Here is a 22,095-nt window from a genome sequence, read left to right as displayed (position 1 = left end):
AGCAGTTGGAGTGACAGTGTGCCCAGAGAATAGGATTCCAGCCAAGCAAGTGCAGCGCTGGGTTGAGCTCAGGGCTGCACTCGAGGACTGCCCTTTAGTGAAACAGCTGAGCCACATTAGAGAACTTCTCTGCTCGCAGAAAGGGCACCATGATATACAGCTGGTATTCTAGCATGTTGAGACAAGTCGCCAGATCATCCCTGGAGCGAGGAAACACTTGAGCCTTTTGGCTAATGTCAAGGCTGTTTGAGAGTGTTGCCTGGATCTATTGTAGTCAGGATGGGGGTGGGGGGTGGTGATTAGCATCCATGACCTCTCCAAAGCCATGTCTTCAGATTAACTCTTGGATGTGTGCCCAGCCTTGCCAGCCAGTCATGGAGATGAGCCTTAAAGATGTTTTCCTAATGAATGCTGAAATACTTCTCCCCATTCTACCCCCCTCCATGTGTTAGGGAGAGAAAAGAACCATTAGTCCCCTTTCTTCTTCTCTTTACTAATTTAATCCTGCACCAGATAGTGTCATGTGTGAGAAGATAGTGCTTGAAGGTTCCCTGGAAAACGAAGTGGCAGGTGGTAATGCCCTAATGCCCACATCTGATTGAATAGTGAGAGGAGGGAGAAGCCTGGTCACTGTGCCTGTCTGTGAGGTTAAAAGGAGAACTAATTTATGTGTGTGTGTGAGAGAATGAATATGGAATTCTGCAACCTTATTCTCTCAGATAGTTAGTATTCTAGATCTATAACTTCATAACAGAAACAAATTATATGAAGAAAAATTATTTTTGATTCTGTCAGTGAGGCAGGCAAATACTTTACGACCTTATCTTTCCTTTGGACTTATATCACCTGTCAGATGTACGTGTTAGTTGACTATGCCAAAGAATTTATTTTAGTTGTAGATATATTGTCTGTAGTATTTACTTCTTCCCAGCATAAAAAAACCCGTATGTTTTTGAAAAGGATTAATGATGTTTTTAACAAGCATGACTAAAACTGGGTGGGAATGTTGCTTTGTTGATCTATTATATTTTTATTTTACAAAGTTTTTTGATGCTATAGGGTTTATGTAAAACACAAAATTTTTATAAATGGAAATGGAGAACGCTGTGAAACTGAAAAAACAAAGAGAAAAGCTAACAAAAACCAAGGGCCAAACCCCTTGCTCTGTAGGGTGGCTACTTGCCTCCGGCTCCGCCCCTAGAGTTGAGCGGTCAGTGAGTGGAGATGTAGGAGACACTGCTTCTTGCCACCACTCTCTGGCTCCGGGCCACAATCTGCACTTTCTTCTGCGGTGTGGACAGTAAGCAATGGAAGCCCCCTCTCCACCGAATGTTCTTTATTATTCCCGTCATTCTTCACCTTATTCTCCTGGAGGTATCTCCTGCTTAATGTTATTTCTCTGGAGTTAGCTAATAGATTCCTCTCATCAGAGAGCTCAGAGGTACTGGAGAGATTAACCAATACAGCCCTCTCATTCTACAGATGAAAAAGCTGTGATGACTGACAGGTTGTGGTTATAATTAAAAGGTGGTGTGATTGCAAATGTTTAAGAAATGACAGTTAGTGTTTCTTATTAGGAAAAAGGCAACTAAGCACTTATTTCGATGAAGTGTAATGCCACGATGATTAGAAGCAGGTCCCAAACTTTCCATAGAGAAGTTCAATTTAAAGTATTATATATGCACTCTTCAAATCTGACTTTAGAGAAATGATTTGCTAGATATTTTAAATAGCAATTTTCTTTCTGAAAACAAGAATAAACACGTGTTTGTCATTAGAAAATAGAGGAAAAATAAACACGAGGAAACAGCAACCGCAGTCCTGCCAACCCACCGAGAACTGCGCTGGCGTCTCCGAGTTCACGGGCATGGCAGAGCGGGTAGTGGGCCTCGATGAATACGCGTAGATGTATCAAGGAGGAGGGCTTCAAGTTCTTTTGTCTTTTAATTTTATTTTCACTCACTTTTGGAAGGCCCCTTGTATACTTTCGCATCATTGGAATTTTTACTTTAAAAAATATATAATAGTATGTTATACCTTTGACTTTGGGAAACAATGGTTTCTAATGATAATATAATGTTCCTTCCAGATTTTAAGGCTCTTAGGCAGCTTCCAGCTTTCATAAAAATATTTCCAATTTTACTATAAATAACAGTGGGGTGCAATTTCTAATGCTAGAGCCTTTGTGTATTATTGATCATTTTATTCATACAACTTTTTAAACATAGAGGTAGTTGATGAAAGCATCTGAAGATTTGGCATATTGATGCTTGTGAAATCTTTTGTCAATTTGAGTTGATATTTTCGGAGGCTCTTGAGAAACCCAGTGGAACTACTACCATTGATCATGTAGCCTCCTGTGCGATGATTCTGGAAACCTCCCGCCCCTTCCCCACGCCCCCTCTGGCTCCATGGTAAGGGTCAGCTTTGTGGATGGGAATTCATTTGATGGCAGCATCACCAAAGCTAAGTATTATGAGCTATAAGTCTCCTAATATCTAATATGTATGTTGTATAATTAATCCACTTTTCATTTTAATTACTATTTATTTGCATGGAACAACGTGGAATATTTTCAATGGGGATAATTGCCTCTTATTGTTTGAAGTGCTTTTCTATATTAGTGTTCCATTCTAGTTGATAGAATGTGCCTGCGTTTCTCATCAGTTTGTCCTTGGCCTTTTGATTTAGTTTATAAAGCATTTTGACAGACTTTCAGCCTCTAGCTCATCAGACCAGTCAGGTTTCCTTTGACCATTCCTCCCCTGCCTAGATGCCGTGGCCTTTCTAATATGAAGGCCAGCTGGCCCTGGTCTTGGATCAGTCACTCGCTGGTGGGCTTGCTCATTTATGTGCTGTCCTAAATCAGACGTTTTCTACGTAATTATAGCAGAAGTGAACATTGATGGGCGAGGATGTGGCCTGCGCATTGATGTCCAGTCCTGGCACCCACAGCACTGCAAACATGTGGAGGGGCAGGAGGGCTATGGAGCCAGACAGTGGGAGGGAGGAGAGCAGCGGACGGGACACCCCACGTGGCAGTTTGAGAACACAACCTCGTTTAGCCCTTGCACTAGGCCAGTGAAGGATAAGCCCGGCTGGCAAGGTAGGTTCAACACTGAGGAGCTGACTCAAAGGTGAACCGTTTGAACCTATTCGCAGCTCCTCAGGAGAAAGGTGAGGCCGTCTGCTTCATTCAAGATTTATGCCCTCGGGAACCCAGGGGAGTAAGTAGTTCTGCTCTCTCTTCTGGGCCACTGGGAGTTGGAATCCTCTCATTGTCGGTAGATATGATTTGGGGGTTGGTTTTACAGCTGGAAAGATGAGGTTCTAAAGCCAGGACGGGCTCAGCTGGGATCGGACCTGTGTGCCGAGTCAATCCTGGATTCCATCCACTTTGTTCTTGCTTGAGTGCATTCCCTCTGCTGTTGGCCCAGTAAACTCATCGGGAATAAAGAAATCTTCCTGCGAGTAACTGAATGACGATTACCATCATGGTTACAATAATCGTGCACGTTGTCAGTAATTCCAAATGTCAGGCGTGCGTGTTGTGCTTGCAAACAGGCACAGTTTGCACCGGAGAGGGGCTTTGGCTTGCCTGCGTAAGACAAGGTTCCTTTGCCCTTGAGAGGTGAGAAGTTATTCTGAATACTGGCCGCAGGAGAAGCAAGAGGGCCTTTCTTTTTTTTATGTGTCTCAGTGCCACACATGGTTGTGATTCCAAGATTGCAGTGAGTGCCTGGACATTTAGAATTGGTGATGTTTTTCATAGAAGCCCATATATGATTTGGGTGGAACCAGATCTCATTATATGCTAGATTTAATAGAAGCAAAGGAAGCAGGATCCACAATTCAGGAAGATGCTGTAGGAGAAAAACTTGGATAAGAAACATTTTATTCATTAAGCTACAGTATATACTTGTGTACAAGCGGAGTATATTTTAACTGCAGTTTTTGTGGTAAAATCAGTTGTCTCATTTTAAATTCAGCACATTTTAATTGCAGTTTTGTGATAAAATTAGGCGCCTCTTTCTCTCTGCATCTTGTGAAGAGCCCCTGTTATTCTATTCAGTGAATGAGCGTGATACCTAGTTTGATGACAACCCCCCACTCCCACCCTAAGCAATCGCTTTATGTGTGGCTTTTTACATTTAGAGTTCTCCTCCCATTCACCATCGCCTCGGAGCGTGGCTGATATAGATACTTTCAAGTTTTTATATGTATGGCAAATCACCCAGCACCCTCAAACATGGGTCCATTCGTCCCCTGACTCATGACAAATGTTGGGCATGTTGTGTCATGATGCGAAGTGAATTGGGAATATTGTGTGTGTGTGTAGCTGAGTCAGTAGCTTGTGGGAGAACTGGATGGAGCAGGTGCTTTAGCCAGGACCGGGATCATTGGAACCGGGGGAGCGGGTGGGAAGTGAGATGTGAGCATGAATGTGAGATCTGATGGAGGGTGGGGACGTAGAGGCAGAGAAAGGTACCAGGATTAGATTGGAGTGTGAGGTATTGGAGACTATATGCCCATTGTGAAGGACATGGTCGCCATATGAAGGAGCTTCACAGAGTGTGTGGGAAAATGGAATGGAAAAATAATGGAATTTCCCCATGGGAAAGCCCCCTTTGAGCTTTCACACACTTTTGGTATTTTTCTGAAAGTCTCACACATAAATTTTAGGATTGAAAGAAAGAACAGGTAAGTGAGTTTGTCATTGCCCTCTGGATCCGAACATTCCAAATCCCCAGAATCGTGCGAGCTCAGTGCACTTGACCTGGGCAGCCGTGTAGGCTCCACTATTAGTTTGTGCAAGAGATGGGCTGTTTTCACTGGGGCGTATGAAAGCCGATTTTCTGGGGCTCACCTGCTTTTTGTTTCCCCTCAACACACAGCATGGGTCAGAGTGGGTCTCCTCGCCATGCAGTGTGTGCTCGTGCGCTCACGGAGAGGTTCGATGCAGCCCCCAGCCATGCCCATCACTCTCCTGCGGACCCCGGGAGCTGGAGCTGATCCCGGAAGGAAGCTGCTGCCCTGTCTGCGTGGGCCCTGGGAGTGAGTATAAGCTTGCAGAGAAAGCGCCTTGGGCGGGTCAGATGGTTGACACCCAGCCTTTCTTTATTCTTTCTTGCTTAATGTCACTCAAAGGTCACGAACTCCATCCCTGCTGGATCCAGTGTGTGGCCATGCACTTGGAAAGCGGCAAAGTTTCAGAGAGAGAGAGAGAGAGAGAGAGAGAGAGAGAGAGAGAGAGAGAGAGAGAGAGAGAGAGAGAGAGAGAGAGATTGGAACTGGTCTTTAAGGTTTATTCCAAACTTGGCATTTTGTGGACCACTGATGTCTACATTTTCTCTTGGGTGACTGTATCCCCCTCTGTGTTCACAGCTCCTAGAAGGCAGAGAAGGAGGGAGCTCTTTCTATGTGATTCTCTGAATCCAAGCTAATTTTCCTGCCTTCGTTGTGGAGAGAAGAACAAAATTACATCATGTCCTCCATGTAGTATGACGTAAAGGGTTAAGAGCTCAAAGACTAGTCCAAAGGCTGGTGGTTCGAACCACCTAGAAGCTCCTCAGAAGACAGGCATGGTGATGTGCATCTGAAAGGTCACAACCTTGAACCTGGTGCAGAGCAGGTCACCTTTGAAACACATGAGTGCGTTGTCAGGCTGAGCAGCGGCAACCACAGGGATAGCCAAGCTGCTGGCTGCCTCTGAGCTGACTGCACACATTTCCCCGGAGCGTACAGAAAAGGGAGCAGGGCTCTCAGCTGTCTCCATTGCGCTGTTGCTGAGAAGATTCTGTTCAGCAAGCCAGGGCTAAGCTCTCAGGCTCTCTCCCCCGGGGCCACTCGGGGCTCATTTGCACCTCTAAGTACATTTTAGGGATGTATGTTCCCTTCTCTTTTTTATAATGAAATAATACATACTCTATGATATAAAGGGCTTCCTGTCATTGCTGTGTTGTACTTTCTCCTGACACATAATAATTAGAATTACCCTTTAAGTGAACAGAATCCAGCATCTGCACTCTACGTTTGCTTTTAACTGAAATATATATACCCCCTTTTTTCTTGGTCCGCATTTATACCATCCCGGCAATCTTTTACCATGGAGAGCCACTCCAAGAATCACAAGGCATGCTAATGCTCGCCTTCCACATTGCGCATGCCACCCACCCAAAATAATTGCTAGCTGTGTTGGCCCCAGTAGCCCTGCAAGTGAAGCAGTTTGAAATAGCTGCGTTGCAGATGGGTCGGCAGTAAGGGTCTCTGAGTTTGTAAGGTTCTTCCTGTCCTGAGAGCCTTCTTCGCTGGTGTACCATGAGGGAGTGGCACCTGCTGAAAGCACTGTTGCCAGAGAGAGGGAAAGGTCAACCAGGGCCGGCTACAGAATTTGCTGGGCTCTGGGCAAAATGAAACTAGCAGGCCACGTGTAATTTCTTAAAGAGTCCTGGTGGTGCTGTTGGGTAAATGTTGGACTGCTAGTTGCACAGTTGAGAGTTCAAACCCACCAGCTGCTCTAAGGCAGAAAGGGCGGCCTATCCACTCCCATGTCAGTTTACAGCCCCAGAAACCCTGTCGAGCAGTGGTTCTCAACCTTCCTAATGCCTAGACCGTTCAATACAGTTCTTCAGATGTGGTCACCTCCAACCATAAAGTTATTTTTGTTGCTACTTCATAACTGTAACTTTGCTACTGTTATGAATCGTCATCTAAATATCTGATATGCAGAGTGTATTTTCATCGTTACAAATTGAACATAATTAAAGCATTGTGATTCATCACAAAAACATTATGTCATTCTATATTGTGAAATGTTGATTTCTAATGACAAAGAAATGAATTTCTGTCTTGAAGCATGGTGTAGCACGGGTCACAGTCTTCACGCAGGGTGCTGGTCTGTGGGCGGATCTGCATGTGGAGACGATAGAGGAGCACCAGTTCCTAAGAGCATGGGATAACAGTCGTGACCCACAGGCTGAGAACTGCTGCCGCATAGGGTCACGTTGAGTTAGAACCCACTCGGTGGCAGAGGGTTGGAGTTCTTGAGTGGGGCACGTGGTTAGTAGGCTCCGCTGTGAACCAGATGTTGGAGAGTCCACTCTGTCCAAGGGCACTTGGGAAGATTGGCCTTTCCCAAATGAGCGCTGAAAACCTCAGAGGAAAGAAGAGCATTCCCAGGACTCAGAGTTGGCTCGAAGGCAACTGATTTTTGTGAGGAAGGAAAAGAAAAGGAAACAAAGAAACGCTTGCACCCGCCCACTCCCACTCGCTGTGGCTTCTTGACGCACTGCCGGGTGCCTTCGCGGTGTCTCTGGCAGAGCTTCCTCAGGCACAGGGGTCCTCACAGTTGGAATGCAGACTTGCACCGGTGCCGGGCGTCCTGCCCTGCACCTGGGAACATCTTGCCCAGACGGCAGCCGGGGCGGGGCAGCTCATGTTCCATCTGGAGTCCAGCCAGGACACCCAGTGGCCGTGGAGTCACCTCCGACTCCTGGGCACGCCATGCGTGGGTGCAGAGTAGATAGAAGTGGCACAGGTCACCAGGCATTTCTGCCCAAGTCAGGGTGCTGAGGAGGTTCGGAGCCCCAGCCTTCCAGTTAGGAATCAGACGCTTGACAGTTTGAGTCACCCAGAGACTTTTTAATCCACCAGGACTGAAAACCCAAACCAAACTCGTTGCCCTCAAGTCCATTCTGACTCTAGCGATTTCACAGGACAGGGCAGAACCAGCCCCTTTGGATTTCTGAGCCGATGACTCTGGACAGGAGCAGAACACATTCTCTTTCTCCCTCGGGTGGAGGGTGGCTTGAACTTTGCGGTGAGCCGCTCCACGTGTGACCCACTGTGTCACCGAAAAGGCAGAGGGAGGTAGAACTTCGGTGAGCAGACTCCGTGGTCCCACTGACTTCCCTTACAAACCATACATCAAAGATGAAGCTTATTGGAGAGCCTCAATCCCACATGAGGGCGCAGCAGCAGCACCCAAGGCGGTCCTCCCAGTAAAGCACCTTTCTTTCATCTTCCAGAACCCTGCTCCTACGAAGGCCGAGCGTTTCAGGATGGGCAAGACTGGCGCTTGAGCAGATGTGCCAAGTGTGTGTGCAGCAATGGGGTGGCCCAGTGCTTCGCGGCCCAGTGCCCACCTCTGTTTTGTAAGCAGGTAAGGAAGCCTCCGCCCTGGCAGGTGGGCATGCTCCCCACTGTAGGCACTTGCTGTCTCTTTGGAGAGGATCTCAGGTGGGCCCAGAGGCACCAGGGAGGAGAAGCGAGTGCTGGTTTATTTTCCTTATGCTTTTGGAGATGGCCCCTCTGACGTTTCTTTACCCTTAGAAGCTGCTGATAGGTCTAATTAGCAGCCATTTAGGCTAATTGTAACATAATGAAGCTGAGCCTGGAGGGTACATACCAGGAAGCTGCCAGTTCCATCTGCAGATGTCCCCAAAATGTCAAGCTCAACATCTGGAAAATTCAGTGATGTCATCACGAGATGGTTTTTTTTAATGCATAGGTATATTCTGCGTTAAGACAGAGTCATCTTTGATTCGGTGGATATTGTTGTTGTTCGGGTGTACACAATTTAATTCTTATAGAATAATGAGTCAGATCATCACAGGATTTAACTCGGGAGTTTTAAAATGGCGAGTTCTTGTTCTTCATTTAAAGCTCAGGTGCTTTTCCCAAATCGAGGCTCTTCACTCAAATTTAGAAGATAAAATCAATTGAAAATAAATGTGGTATATATGGTATTTTATAGGTTTTCTTTTCCTATTATAAAAGGTTTTCTGGAAGCTCCAATGGCTGTCCCAAGGCAGTTGACAGGTAACCATGGAAAGAGTTTCCCCCTAGAATAGATGCAAAGGAGCGCAATTTGACTTAAGGAAAGCTGTGAGCCCGCCTTCCGATGCGACAGAGTGGTACTGTGTGTCAAATAAAACAAAATCAATAGCATGGCATATTGTGACAATTGGGCAATATTTCTGAAGGCAGACAAAAGGCAATTAGACAAGAAATGCTAAATGCTGAATAAAGGGAAAATGTGTGTAACGGAAAGGGTAGATTGTATTACCCACAATCCATCAACTACCGTGTTCACGTCAGTCTCCCCATTTATCACAACGTCTTGTCTCAGCTTTGCGATGACCGAGGAGCTGCGTGCTGAGGCATCCTGCTAGCTCACTCTGCCTTCCCACATTTGGAGGACATTGTGGGGGAGGGTGGCCCTTGGATTCAGCTCATTCCGGGATAAGTCCCCGTGGGTGTGCAGGGTGACTGAGCTCTTTGCCACCCACCGTGACAATAAAGGAGGTGAGGGGAAGGACACTCCCTTTGCACCCTCTGCTTTAATTCTTCAAAAACGTAACCACAGGCTGTACTTTACCCCAAGTAGACAAACAAAACCTACTACCGTTAAGTAGATTTCGACTCACAGTGACCCTTAAGTGCCGGAGAGAGTCAATTCCCATGGGAGCAGAGAGCCTCGACTTTCTGTCACAGAGTGGCCGGTGGATTTGAACTACTGAGACCTTCCCTTGGCGGGCCAGACATTGGAAATTTTGCCTTTCTGTTTGAAAATGCGACACATTAAATACAAACTCTAGCTTCACGCATAGGTCTCACTCATTGATACATATACATAATTAATATAAAACGATGAAACTTGGCTCCATACTTTAGATTTAAATTTATATGCATAGTCTGAAATTTAAAAATAGGTATGCTTATTTTTTTCCTTAAATTGATTTACATCAGCCATGCACATTAAGTTTTTAGTTTTTACATACACTTTTTAAAAAGTCAGATCATTAAAACCACTTGTCTTTGTCTAATATCACCAGTAAATGTTGCATAAGTGTCTGATGTTGATGGACTGTCACTTCCATCGCCGTCCCCACCGTCACCGCCATCATTATAATTGTCTGCTCTACATCTTGCCGGTCGTTGTTTCTTTTTTGCATGTTTATAATTTTTAACATTATAAATGATAAATGTTACAATGTTTGTAAAAATTATTTTAAAATTTCATGTTTATAATTACTGTAACAACCCTATGAAATAAGAGCTATTGTTACTGTCCCAATATTTTCTTTCTGATTCTGTAATAGTGTTAGAAGCTTGCTCTTTCTTGGAATGTTCATAATGTTGTTCTTTAAAAAAATTAATTCCCCAGTTGCTTCTTTCTATTTATTCACACTTGATCAAGAGCGACCCATAGCTAATACTTGAAAATTGCCAGACTAAGTGGTTTACCCTTGACTAATTCTCCTTCCTGGATCCATCACCAGATTTTAGGAAATGTGCTGACTCCCAGCCCATGTGAGTGCCGAGGAGTGTGCCAGGTGAATGTACTCAGCCATTAACCAAAATGTTGGAGGCCTGAGGCCACCCACAGGTGGACGTTCAGACCCTGGACACCCTGGGCAGCACCGTCTACCTCTGATTTCCTGGTGTCACCATGAGCGAGAGCCAACTTGATGGCAGATGTTTCTGATGTTCCTTTTGCGGATCCTCACATTGAGCAGATTTTCATTTAGCTCTGCTGTCCCCAAGTCAGATCCTTTCCAATCTCCACCACCCACCACTCTGCATTCTGAATCTATAAAACAAAAAGAAAACCATACAAAAGACACACATCCCTTTGGTTGTGTGCTGTGAGCTGCTTCCAGCACTGTCTGTGACTGCGGCACTTGACGTTCAGACCTCTGCCCTTCCCTACATTTTATGACTGGCCCTGCCTAGCCCAGCAAAAATACCTCCCACCCATTTGTTTGCTGGACTTTATGGCCCCGACTAGCCGCGCAAAGAAAGATAGGAGGACGGTAGAAAGCTAGGGATTTCAGTCTGATCACCCCAAACGGCAGTAGCTGTTGTCCCAATTTGGAGGGTTGGAGCCAAAGTCTGCCTGATATGAGAAGACAGAGAACTGGGGACGCAAATGAAAGTCAGCACGCGAAGGACACAGGATGTCTGTGTTCTATGGAACTTCTTGGTACTGGCAGGAGATACACGCCATTCATCCTGCTTTTCCCTAGTAGAGCTTTCATGTCCTATAGCAGCAAAGGTGTTGTCGAGCTGTTAGCTCTTTGACACTGCAAAATACCTAAAGAGCTGGGAAAACCACACCTGAAGACGTATTTGATGGTATTCCTACCCAAAATTGTAGTACTGTTGATCATATCTTTTATATCGAACCTCTGAGCTGTGGTGACTCTGTTGAGTAAGCATTGAACTGCTAACCACAAGGTCAGTGGTTCAAACCCATCAGTCCACTCCTCGGTAGAAAGATGGCGCTGTCAGCTCCCATAATGATGTACAAAGCTTCCAAAACACTCTATAGGACCGATACGAGTCAGACTCTACTTGGCAATGGGTTTGGTTTTGGGTGATTACTGAAGACCTCGTTTTGGCTTAGGATTGACACACTTTTTGTAAAGGACCAGAGAGTGAATCCTTTGGTTTTGTGTGTCATAAAGTTGCAACAACTCACTTCTCATGATTGCATAAACGCAGCTTTAGACAATATGTAATTGAGTAGGTATGGTTGTGTTCCAGCAACACTTTATATAAAACAAGCAGCAGGCCGGGTTTTTAGGCTATATACTTGGAAGGACAAAGCTACGTCGGTAGAGTAATGAGATTCAGGTGTAGATAGCAACAACACTGACTGTTAAAACGCATCTCTGTTCTTTCTACATCCACGCCCTGCTCTCTTTCTTTATTTAGGACTGCAGCTCTATGTATACAGCGCCAGCTCAGATGAGAGCTCAGTTCTCAGCAGTGTGGTTCGCTCGTTTGTCGGATCTTGTCTCTTCAGATGTGTTTTCTTTCTGCTCATTTCCCTCCATTAGTGGAGAAAGGGCCTTTTATTTCAGTGAAGTCTGTAGCTACAGATGGCCAGTCGCATTGGAAAGCAAGATTTTCTTCATATTAAATACTCTATGAGTAATCCCTCCTTCTACACACACACACACACGCACACACACATCACACACATGCACACACACATACGCACACACGCACACACACATACGCACACACGCACACACACACATCACACACACGCACACACACATACGCACACACGCACACACACACATCACACACACACATCACACACATACGCACACACGCACACACACAATCACACACACGCACACACACACCACACACACGCACACACACATCACACACATGCACACACACATCACACACATGCACACACACATCACACACGCGCACACACACATCACACACACGCACACACACATCACACACACACATCACACACATGCACACGAGTTGACTTGTTGGTACTGTACTTGGGCCTAGTCCATGCTGAGGAAGATGTACTGATGCTAACTCTAACTCTAGACTCCTGCGGGATTTGTGATGTTTGTTTCCTGTTTACCTAAGTGTATAAGCCTTAGTTAATTTGTTTACTTCAAAAAAGTCACTGAATAGGATGGCAACTGATGCACCTTCATTTTGCTTCCTTGCTGAAATTTCATCACACTGAAAGGGTCTGTCTGAGGTAAAGAAATGCTCAGCGATTTCGATGCATGTCCAATTTTCATGTACTCTATTAGAATACCAGCCTCCATACCGCCTTGTATGAGGAAGAATAAAAAAACCAATCTGGTTCAAAGCAAGGCAGAAACTGTTGTTGGCTCAAGTGTCTGAAATAAAGCCCATGAGATAGGAGTGCATTCGTCCAACTGATCATACATCACTGGTTAAAGGACTACTGAGCTATGACTGGAACTGTCCATGAAAAATTAAGGTTATTCCTTCCCACTCCCCTGCCCCAATACACTTGCTTTCTTGTTCTTGCAGAATGAATACCAGGGCAGCTGTGAAAATAAAATCCCATTTTCTGCGTCTCTTAAGAGAACCTGAAGTTCACTGCTTTGGTGGAAGTATCTTCTCTATAAGCTCTACAGCTGCTTAATCATTGCAACTCGGTCCATTCTCACCCAAAGGGTACAGAAATATGTTAGCCTGGGTGCTTCAGAGAAACAAATCCACAGAAACTTATATGTATAAGAGAGAGTTTTATATAAAGGCTAAGCGCACATCAAGAAAACATCCCAACCCAGTGCTGTCCAAGTCCACAAGTCCAACATTAGCCCATATGTCCAACACCAATCCACAAAGTCCTCCTCCATCTCACAAAACATACATTGTGATGCTGACTGCAGGAGGAAAGCCAAATCAGTGAACGTGTAAGCATCTCAGCGCTGGCAGGGGTCTCCACACGGCTGCTCCAGCACCCAGGGCTACATCATGCTAGGTCCATGCGGCTTTTCCTTGGGGATGTCTTGCAGGAAGTGAGCCTTGCCAGCTGAAGCAGGGAACCGGCTAAGGCAGGTATACCCTGGTCCGACCATCACAAAGCAAGACACTCGAGAACTAGAACAGTGAAGCTCATGGAGCCATTTATCCCTCTGCCCTTCAATTGACCCCACATGTGTTTATCCGCCAGGTTGGCCCAATAAACTTTAACTTTCTCAAGAAATAAATCCAAGTGAGAAGTAGACTGTTTGGAATTAGTGAAGAGACTACTAGCATAACATTCTTTTTCTTAAGGCAACAGAAAGCAATGGTCTGACACTACCGGGAGTGGGTGGGTGAAGAATTGTGTAGAATGAACGAGTGAATGAAGAGTGAGGGATGGTTGTTTGGACATTTTGTCTGTCACCCACACATCTCTGTGTTGCATTAGTCCCAGTTATGTACAAGCATGGTTGACACTTTCTCCATGTGAAAGACCTTTTGAGGGTACACATAAGGTGCCCTGGTGGCACTGTGGGCTAGCTGGTGGGTTGCTAACAACAAGGTTGGCTGTACAAACCCACCAACTGTTTTGATATAGAAAGAGGAGGCTGTCTGAGAAGTTCTATCTAGGTGGTCACAGGTCACTCAAGAACAGTGGATAGGTTTATTCACATATGTAAACATTCAGAAGCATGCAAAGACTGAGAAGAACTGGAAAGTGGTTTTCAAGGGAGGGCTACCTTCCCTGTGGAGTTTAATGGTGGTCCTACAGAACTGTGAATATTCTAAAGGTTTGGTAAAAGTTGTCTCAGAACTCCCCCTTGCCCATCATTTACCATTTAGCTGCGTGAGCTTCAGCAAGTTACACCAACTCTCTGATCTTAGCGTTTCTCATTTGTAAAGCAAGGGTCCAAGCATCTACTTCATAGGGCCTTGGAGAGCACATAGAATGGTATCTGGTTAATGATAACTATATGGCTGTTATTATATTTGCTTTGACTGGTTCTAAGCGGAGGACAGGACTTGAGGAACTTGCAAACGTCTTAAGGGTTACACTGGTCTTGGAAGTCCTAATTCTTGTTAAAGCCCCAGGTCACTAGTAAAAGCTTAAACAAGAGGAAATTGCTGTTTTGGGTGCCTGGGACGCATGACTGAGTTGGCTGTGACTGAAATTTTCCTACTGCTGTGGATTTTGTTAATGCTCCTTTCTTATGTTTTTTTTCCCTCACCCCTGTTTTGGGTGCTAAGGATGAAACTATAGTTCGAGTCCCTGGAAAATGTTGTCCACAGTGCTCTGCGAGACCCTGCTCGGCAGCTGGCCAAGTGTACCAGGTAACCTTTGATCTCCTGTTGGTCATTTGACATAAGTTCCCAGACAGCTTCCCTCTGGCCCTTCCACCACCGTTCCTCCCCACCCTCCTGCCTGACGCTCTGCCAGCATGGGAAACTCAGTACAGAAACGAAGGGTTTTCTTCCCTTCATGGAAAGCCTTTTAAAGAAAAAAAATTAAGTTGAAGGGGATTAGAAATATAAAGGAATGTGCTGGCAGGCAACACCTGGTTTGTGAACCCTTGTGAACTCGCTGTTCCTGCATCTCGAGGAGGAGGAGAAGGGGCTATCATTGTTTGCCATCAGTTTACACTTGGCTTTGAGGCTTTGGGGATGTGGTACACGTCTGCTACCCACAGGCAGCTAGCTCCATGTGGAGGGAGATGCAAGGGGAGAGTCAAGGGGAAAAGGGAGGGATGTGGAAGGTTGATAGTGGAGGAATCTACAAGCTTCAAAGCCTTATTCGAGCAGTCTAGATTACTGTCCCTAACAGATACTTGGCATCAAATAAAAATGAGCTCAATGAATTGAATGACTGACTGAATGAATGTTTTGTCCCAGGAATGCCCAACTGGGACAACACATACTCACATTATCCAAAAGCAAAGAGCTAAACACACACACACACACACACACACACACACACACACACACACAGCTTCTTCCCTTGCTGGCAGCTCACTTAAGGAAGATTAAACAGAAATCAGTGTCATGCCCTTTAGTTGAGAATCCAGAACTAAGATTTAAGGAATTGTGAATGGCTCATAATTTCAAATGGGTCACTTGAAATCTGCATGAAAATATCTAGTTAGGAAAAGATTTTTATATGTATTAGGCCTGCGTCGTCCAGTACAATAGCCCCCTATGATACATTATAGGTTTATTAGCACTGTGCTAGATTGATTTTGAAGAACTTGCCTATTGCTTTTGGCTGTAACAGGTAGAACTTTAAAAAGATAAAGGAGTTAAACGCATCAGCGTATTTATTCCGTCTTACAATAACAAGTCCAGAGTCAGGTTTCTTGTTGATGATAGGTCCCCATGCGTGTATGTCCTACAATACCCACCCCACCTACCCCCTCCCTTAGCAGGAAAAATTAATTAAATGCCCCATGGCAGTGAGTGAACTTTTGTCCTGTGGCCCATAATTCAGGGTAAAGTGTAGATAACTGATTTTGCAGTCCCACCAGGGAATGATAGCACCTCATGGGGGGAACGATGATTTCAGGGTTCAGTAATCTCTTCGAGGACCTAAGGTCCTTTGAACTTTCCGCCCTGTCTTCCCCACGATGTTGGCATTGCTGTCCCACTTGTTCCTTACTCACCCCAAAATCACTTCCTCCACTTCAGTCAGCTGATCAGTACCATAGGCTGGATAGAAGAGAGAAGGCTCCCTTGTTTTATCTGAGGGGAGAGTCTTTATCTGATCACCCTTTTCTTTAGTAAATTTCTCCTACAGGTCCCATCAGTTAGAATTGGGATGGTGACCATGACCTAGCTGCCAGGGCGCTGGGAAAATGCGTATCTGTCCATGAGAGCTGAACTGTCTGAAAAGACAGGCATTGAGGAATGGCTGTTGACTAGCCAGCCATCTCAGCCTACCGGAGCTTCCTGTTATCCACACGTTTCCAGGTTCTAGATGTGCCTGGCACAAAGTGTGTCTTTAACGCCTTGGTGTAACGAATAGAGTTGAATGAAAATGAGTTGGAAGTTCTCTTTGCACATTTGTTGACTTTCTTCTTAGAGACTCTTGCTCCCTGAAACGCTCCCAGTTTTTAGCTGTACATTCAACATGGTTCATTAGAAATGATCTCAGAGCTGGGTGTTTTCTGCATCTGTACTTGAGTTTTATATATGTGCCACTTGATTTCCTACTTTTCTTTTTCCTTGCCAAACACAGCATGGTGAGCAGTGGAGTGAAAACGCTTGTGCCACGTGTATATGTGACCAGGGCGAGGTCAGGTGCCACAGACAGGCCTGCCCTCCACTGAGATGCGCAAAGGTATTATTACATGGGCGGGTGTAGCTTGACATTCTAAGCTTTATGCTGGGTCCGTTAAGAAATGTATTGCTTAGTTCAGCGTGCCCTTGGAAGGAATTGAAAGGTTTCTAAGGTTTAGGATGCTATAGAAAGATACAAAGAAAAATGGGGCTTCCTAGGAAAGAGATGGGAGGCAGCGGGAGCTTATCTCGACTGGGTCTGTGGCCCAGGAGTAGAGAAGGGTCCATGTTCAAGGGCCTTCAGCCCCTATTGGATCGAATGCTTTTGCTGTTTCCCCGAGCACCCTGCCCACAGAGGCATGGGGCCACAAGTGGTTGTGTCAGCTGCTAACCAAAAGGTTGGCTGTTTGAACACACCCAGCAGCCTCACAAAAGTAAATCTGCTTGCATAAAGATTGTAGCTGAGGAAACCCTAAGGAGTAGTCCTACTGGTCAACCATGGAGTCACCATGAATTGGAGCAGATGGCAACTGGCCACAGCACTAACCCTGCCCACACTCTCCTCTGCTCCCCCAGGGTCAGAGCAGGGCTCGGCCTCACGGGGCATGCTGCGAAGTGTGTGTGTCCCCGACCGGGAGCTGCTCCCACAACGGGATCGTGCGGTACCAGGACGAAATGTGGAAGGGCTCCTCGTGTGAGTTCTGCATGTGTGACCATGGCCAAGTGACCTGCCGGACTGCAGAGTGTGCCAAAGTGGAGTGTGCCCAGGTAAGAAGTGAAGGCATTTCCAGGCGTGCGGTAACCACTCTTTCCAATAGGATAGGTGGTGGATCCTTCCTTCCTTGGCAGCAGAGGGGACGGGCAAGTTCCCTGTTCACTTTGACTTGGTGGTGTTACGTGAATGCACCGATTTGTTCAGGTTGGTTTGGAACAGCCCCCTGGAGCTGGTAACTGCGTGCATCTGGTCTGATTGGAAGTCTAGAGTCAGAAACAGCAAAGGGACAGACATGCTATGGGACATTAGCCGACCAGTCAGTGCAGCTGGACCTCACCCGGTTTGCAGGGCAGAGAGCTGCAGCTGTGCCAGTAGCCCAGCTTCTGCGGGAGGCCCCCTGCCAGCAGTCAGCTGAGAGGAGAGCCAGCACCCAGGGGGCTGTGCCTGCGCCACGGGAAAGAAAACAGACCCATTTTATTTTGTGTCTTTTGTTTTTAAGAGAGGGAAGGAGACTGCTGAGCCAATAAACTTCGTTCATCCTCATTGACTTCTGTCTGCAGACTCTCGAGAAGTAGCTAACAAAACAGCCTCTGTTTGGACGGTAGATGTAGGGACATTGCTTTTGACGATATCTTATTGTTTTATTTTGTTTTGCTTTTTATAAACTCAATTTTGACCCACTGAAAAACAAATTGCTTCTGGGGCGGTCTCCTCCCTTTCCGCTTCCATGCGCCCCACCAGTTTCCCTTGGGGTTGTGCAAGGAGTTGGCGAGGAAGACTTGAGAGCCTGGGCTGGCATTTTCCTCTCCAGCTCCTCTCCAGCATCTCCCTGCTCCTCTAACACTGAGCAGAAGGAGGAACAACCTTCCAAACAAGGCTGTCAATGGCAAGGGTTATTTTTCATTCTGCCTCCTACTTCTAAGTCTTGGCAGAGCTGAAACATATTTAGGTTAAAAAAGGGTCTTGCTTTTTGCAGATTTACTTCCCCCCACACGCCTTTTCATCTCTTTCTCTTTTTTATTTTTTAATGGTGGGGGAGTCAGAATGGTTGGAAGAAGATGAGAAAAAACCCAATCCGGGCCCTTTCTTCCTTGATGCGCTTAAGCTGGGCCTGGACCCCCTGACCTCAGCAGTCCACACAGACTGGGTGATTCATAGGCTTACTTTGTCTAAAGCTCAGGGTTTATGGAAAATATGAGAGGAGAGATCCTGGTATGCAGATCCTTAGGCTACCTGCGGGAGGGAGGCCTGAACAAAGAGTCTCACTGCACAAGGTAATTTTACCGGCTAGCCTCAAAGTCAATGCATTCCCAAGGACGTTGTTGTTCTCCATATGGACATATTCCCTAGTGCTCGTGTCTGTTCCTAGAAAAAGCAAGGAGCAACAGTTGAAGATAAGAGCATCTCGATATTCCTCAAGCCACTCTCTCACGTGTCTTACCCCTTTCCTGGCTTCTGTCTGCCTTCCCCTTGAGAATGGAGGAGGCCATATTGCCATTAGCCACGAATTTGGAGAAACCTTTTTTCCACTAAGTGGCTTTCTTCCAGGCTTCTAAAGTGTTGTTTAAGCCACTGCTTTCCAAACTGGAAACAATACCAGAAAGGAAACTTGGACCCAAATTCAAGGCCATGAGAAAAACCCTTTGACCTTATTATATGCCATATGTCTGTCAGTATCTAGCTAGTGAACTTCTTAACTCCTGGAAGCACTAACTTCTTAAACTCCTGCTTAACTGGGATCGCTGGAGACAAAAAGATGAATGGGACACATTCAGCCATCAATGTTTCCAGGCATTTGGGAAAGTGGGTTATGTACATGTAAATTATCATGGGCACCCACAGTTTTGGCAATGTGAATTAAATGCATTAGAGCACCCAGAAGAAATGAATACCTCAGCCAAGGAGGCAGAGTGAATGGGTGCTACTGGCATTTTCATTTAACACCCCAGCCTTCTCCCGATTCCTTGTTTAAAAGATCAAGGTCATTTGATTTCTTATCTTGGACACCGAGGTACTGGAGGGTAGGTTAAGACTGTGTTTGCATGTCCACCAAGATGCACAGAAACAAACTTCTAGAAGAGGCAAAACTATGTCTTCACTGTGGAAATCATGATCACATTGTCTGTCCACAGCAGTGCTCAGCATGACATTGAAATCAGCATGCATCCATGTTTTGTCAAAAAAGGAAAAACAGTGTCCCAACCCTGGTCTTTTGATAGATCAAACCAAACGGTCTCAACATAGAAACCTAAATAAAGCAACTATAAAAGGCTGCAATACAATGGTTCTTGTTTTCCTATGTTTTATGATATCTTTGAGCATGAATTCAGATGGTCATGTTCCTTAAAAAGACCTAGATGGGGGAGAAGGAGAAAAGGGGAACTGATCCAAATGATAGATGTATAACAGCCCCCAAGGGGGGATGAACAAAATAAATATGGGTGAAGGGAGACAGCGGACAGTATAAGATATAAAAATAATAATAATCTATAATTTATCAACGGTTCACGAGGAGGGGAGAGAAGGGGATGGAGGCGAAAAAAGAGGAGCTGATACCAAGGGCTCAAGTAGAAAGAAATTGTTTTGAAAAAGATGATGGCAACATATGTACAAATGTCCTTGATACAATTGATGTTCAGATTGGTATAAGAGTTGTAAGAGCCCCCAATAAAATGATTTCTTTAAAAAAAATACCTACCATTCAAATATGAGGCATCGCATGATAAGGGAAAGAAGCTTGTAGCAAAAATCCTTGGGCAGGGGTGCCTTAAATAAGAACTACCCTTCCCTTGCCCTGTGATGAAAAAGGTCTTCAAAAGAGTGCCATGTGCTCTGGTGGCAGGGTGTGGACTCAGCGTCTTTGGCTGGTGAGCCGGGGCGGGATTGGGTGGGAAGGGTTAGCCGACTAGATCTGCCCTATGCAGCAGGCTCGCCTTCAAAAGAAAAGAACAATAAGTTTATTTCACAAAATAATTTCGTACCAAGCAAAAGCCCAATGCTAATTGGAGCAAGTTCCCTACCGCAGTGAACTGACTCAGTTTGGGGCATCCAGGCCTCCTCTATAAATAGCACATCTATTTCGAACCTCCTACCTCACCCACCTGAATCCCTGTTGCCCTGGTGCAGGGCAGGCTGTATCTCCAGGGGGGACCGAGGGCTCATAGCAGACACACTCCTTGCCTTATCTGGGTGATGGAGGTTCCGTTGTCAGTTTTGTGTGTGTACGTTGTGGTGGGCACTCAATAGTCACTCATGCATTTTGTCTTTAATAGAAGTACATATTCTCTGCCTTGTTTGAAAACATTGTTTTAAGCGACTTAGATTACATGCATTATAAACACTTTTATATGCTCTGGGAACTAATTTCAATATGTTTCTGGGTTATGCCTTCACCACTGGCTGATTTGTCACGTTTCTGCAAAACAATTTATATGTAAATATGTCTGCTCTCTATAGTACTCACTGCACAATATCAGCCTCTGATTGGCACTGAATTTTGATGGACAGTGATCTGTATAACCCTTTCTTCTGGAAACAATTTTTCAATGACCTAAAAGGAACAGTCTGCCATGTATTCTTCTTTCTTTAAAATTTTGTTTTTCTTTATTAAAATAATATATGTTCATTCTAGAACCTTTTGAATATTCAAGAAAAAATAGGAAAGATGTAAAAATCCATTTCTAATGCTCAGTGCCATCGAGTCGATGGCGACTCACAGCGACCCTTTAGAAGGGGTAGAACTGTCCCTGTGGGCTCTGTACCTCTTCACAGGAGCACGGCGTCCTGTCTTTCTCCCAAGGAGCTGCTGCTGCTGCTGCTATCGTGCAAACCAGTGCGATCCTATTTTCCTTCAGCTCGGTTTTCCAAACGTAAAATACATTGCGATTGTTCTGTTTATGCAGTTTTACATTGTTCACTTAACAAGGTTTCTGTACTTTGAAATGCATTTCAAATGTAACATAGATCCAAAATTAAGAAATGTCTTCATTTGCAACTCATCATTCTGTAGAAACGAGAAGCATCTTCAGAAAGTGGAGAGTGCTTTTTAAAGAATACTCTTTAGCCTATGCATATTAGATGCTAGTATTTGCATGTGATAAATTAGAAGTAGAGATTGGACTTTAAACAGTGGATTCCATTGGTGGTTGGGCTGCAAGAGACCTTTTAGTTATAGAATTTGGAATTGTTTAAACTTTTTTACAGGAAACATTTATTATAGTGGGATGAAAACAATGTTTAAATCTATTGATGTTATAAATTTAACCTGCTAAGATTTGAAAGTTAAATACTTTCTCCTCTAGTGTGGCATTCTATATATATATATGTGTGTATATATGTGTGTGTATATATATGTGTATGTATATATATGTGTGTGTTTATTTATATGTGTATGTATATATATGCACACATATATTCTGTGTGCATATATAGAATATATATGTATTCTATATATATGTATATATAATAATAGAACAGTGACTAAGTAATTTGAGTTCATAGTCATTAAAGTTTCAGCCTATTGAATAATAATTGGTTTGTGACTGCAGGATCAATGTCTGCGCTCACTGTATGTATGTCAGGCTTTGCATTCAGGAGCAAACATTGGTTTCCTTTGAGCACTGCTAATGAAAACCAAAGTTACAAGTTCCAACCTTTTATGATTAAGATGGCTTGATCTTATTCTTCAATGCGTAACTCTCCAAGACAATCACCTTCACCTTGGCCATCCATCTTTTCTCTGGGAGCCCCTGGTCGTGGGCAGGCCGAGGGCACAAGTATTGGCAGCCCTGCAGTGAGACCCTTTAGCTGGGGTGCTGGACGGACTAGACTTTCCTGAG

The 22,095-nt window shown here is 44.9% G+C and overlaps 1 protein-coding gene across 1 annotated transcript in view; it reads left to right on the top strand.

Annotated features, from left to right (window-relative positions):
• The window catches only part of FRAS1 (Fraser extracellular matrix complex subunit 1), a 587,299-nt gene that overhangs the window by 261,045 nt on the left and 304,159 nt on the right, over positions 1-22,095 (top strand). Inside the window, exons 5-9 of the mRNA XM_075544919.1 lie at positions 4,896-5,055; positions 8,028-8,161; positions 14,521-14,604; positions 16,502-16,603; positions 17,119-17,310. Of these exons, the coding sequence (XP_075401034.1) occupies positions 4,896-5,055; positions 8,028-8,161; positions 14,521-14,604; positions 16,502-16,603; positions 17,119-17,310 (672 nt within the window). The remainder of the gene's footprint in view (positions 1-4,895; positions 5,056-8,027; positions 8,162-14,520; positions 14,605-16,501; positions 16,604-17,118; positions 17,311-22,095) is intronic.

The sequence above is a fragment of the Tenrec ecaudatus genome, chromosome 3 (genome assembly GCF_050624435.1).
Source record: "Tenrec ecaudatus isolate mTenEca1 chromosome 3, mTenEca1.hap1, whole genome shotgun sequence".
Taxonomy (NCBI): Eukaryota; Metazoa; Chordata; class Mammalia; order Afrosoricida; family Tenrecidae; genus Tenrec; species Tenrec ecaudatus.
This window is presented reverse-complemented; position numbering and strand designations above follow the sequence as displayed.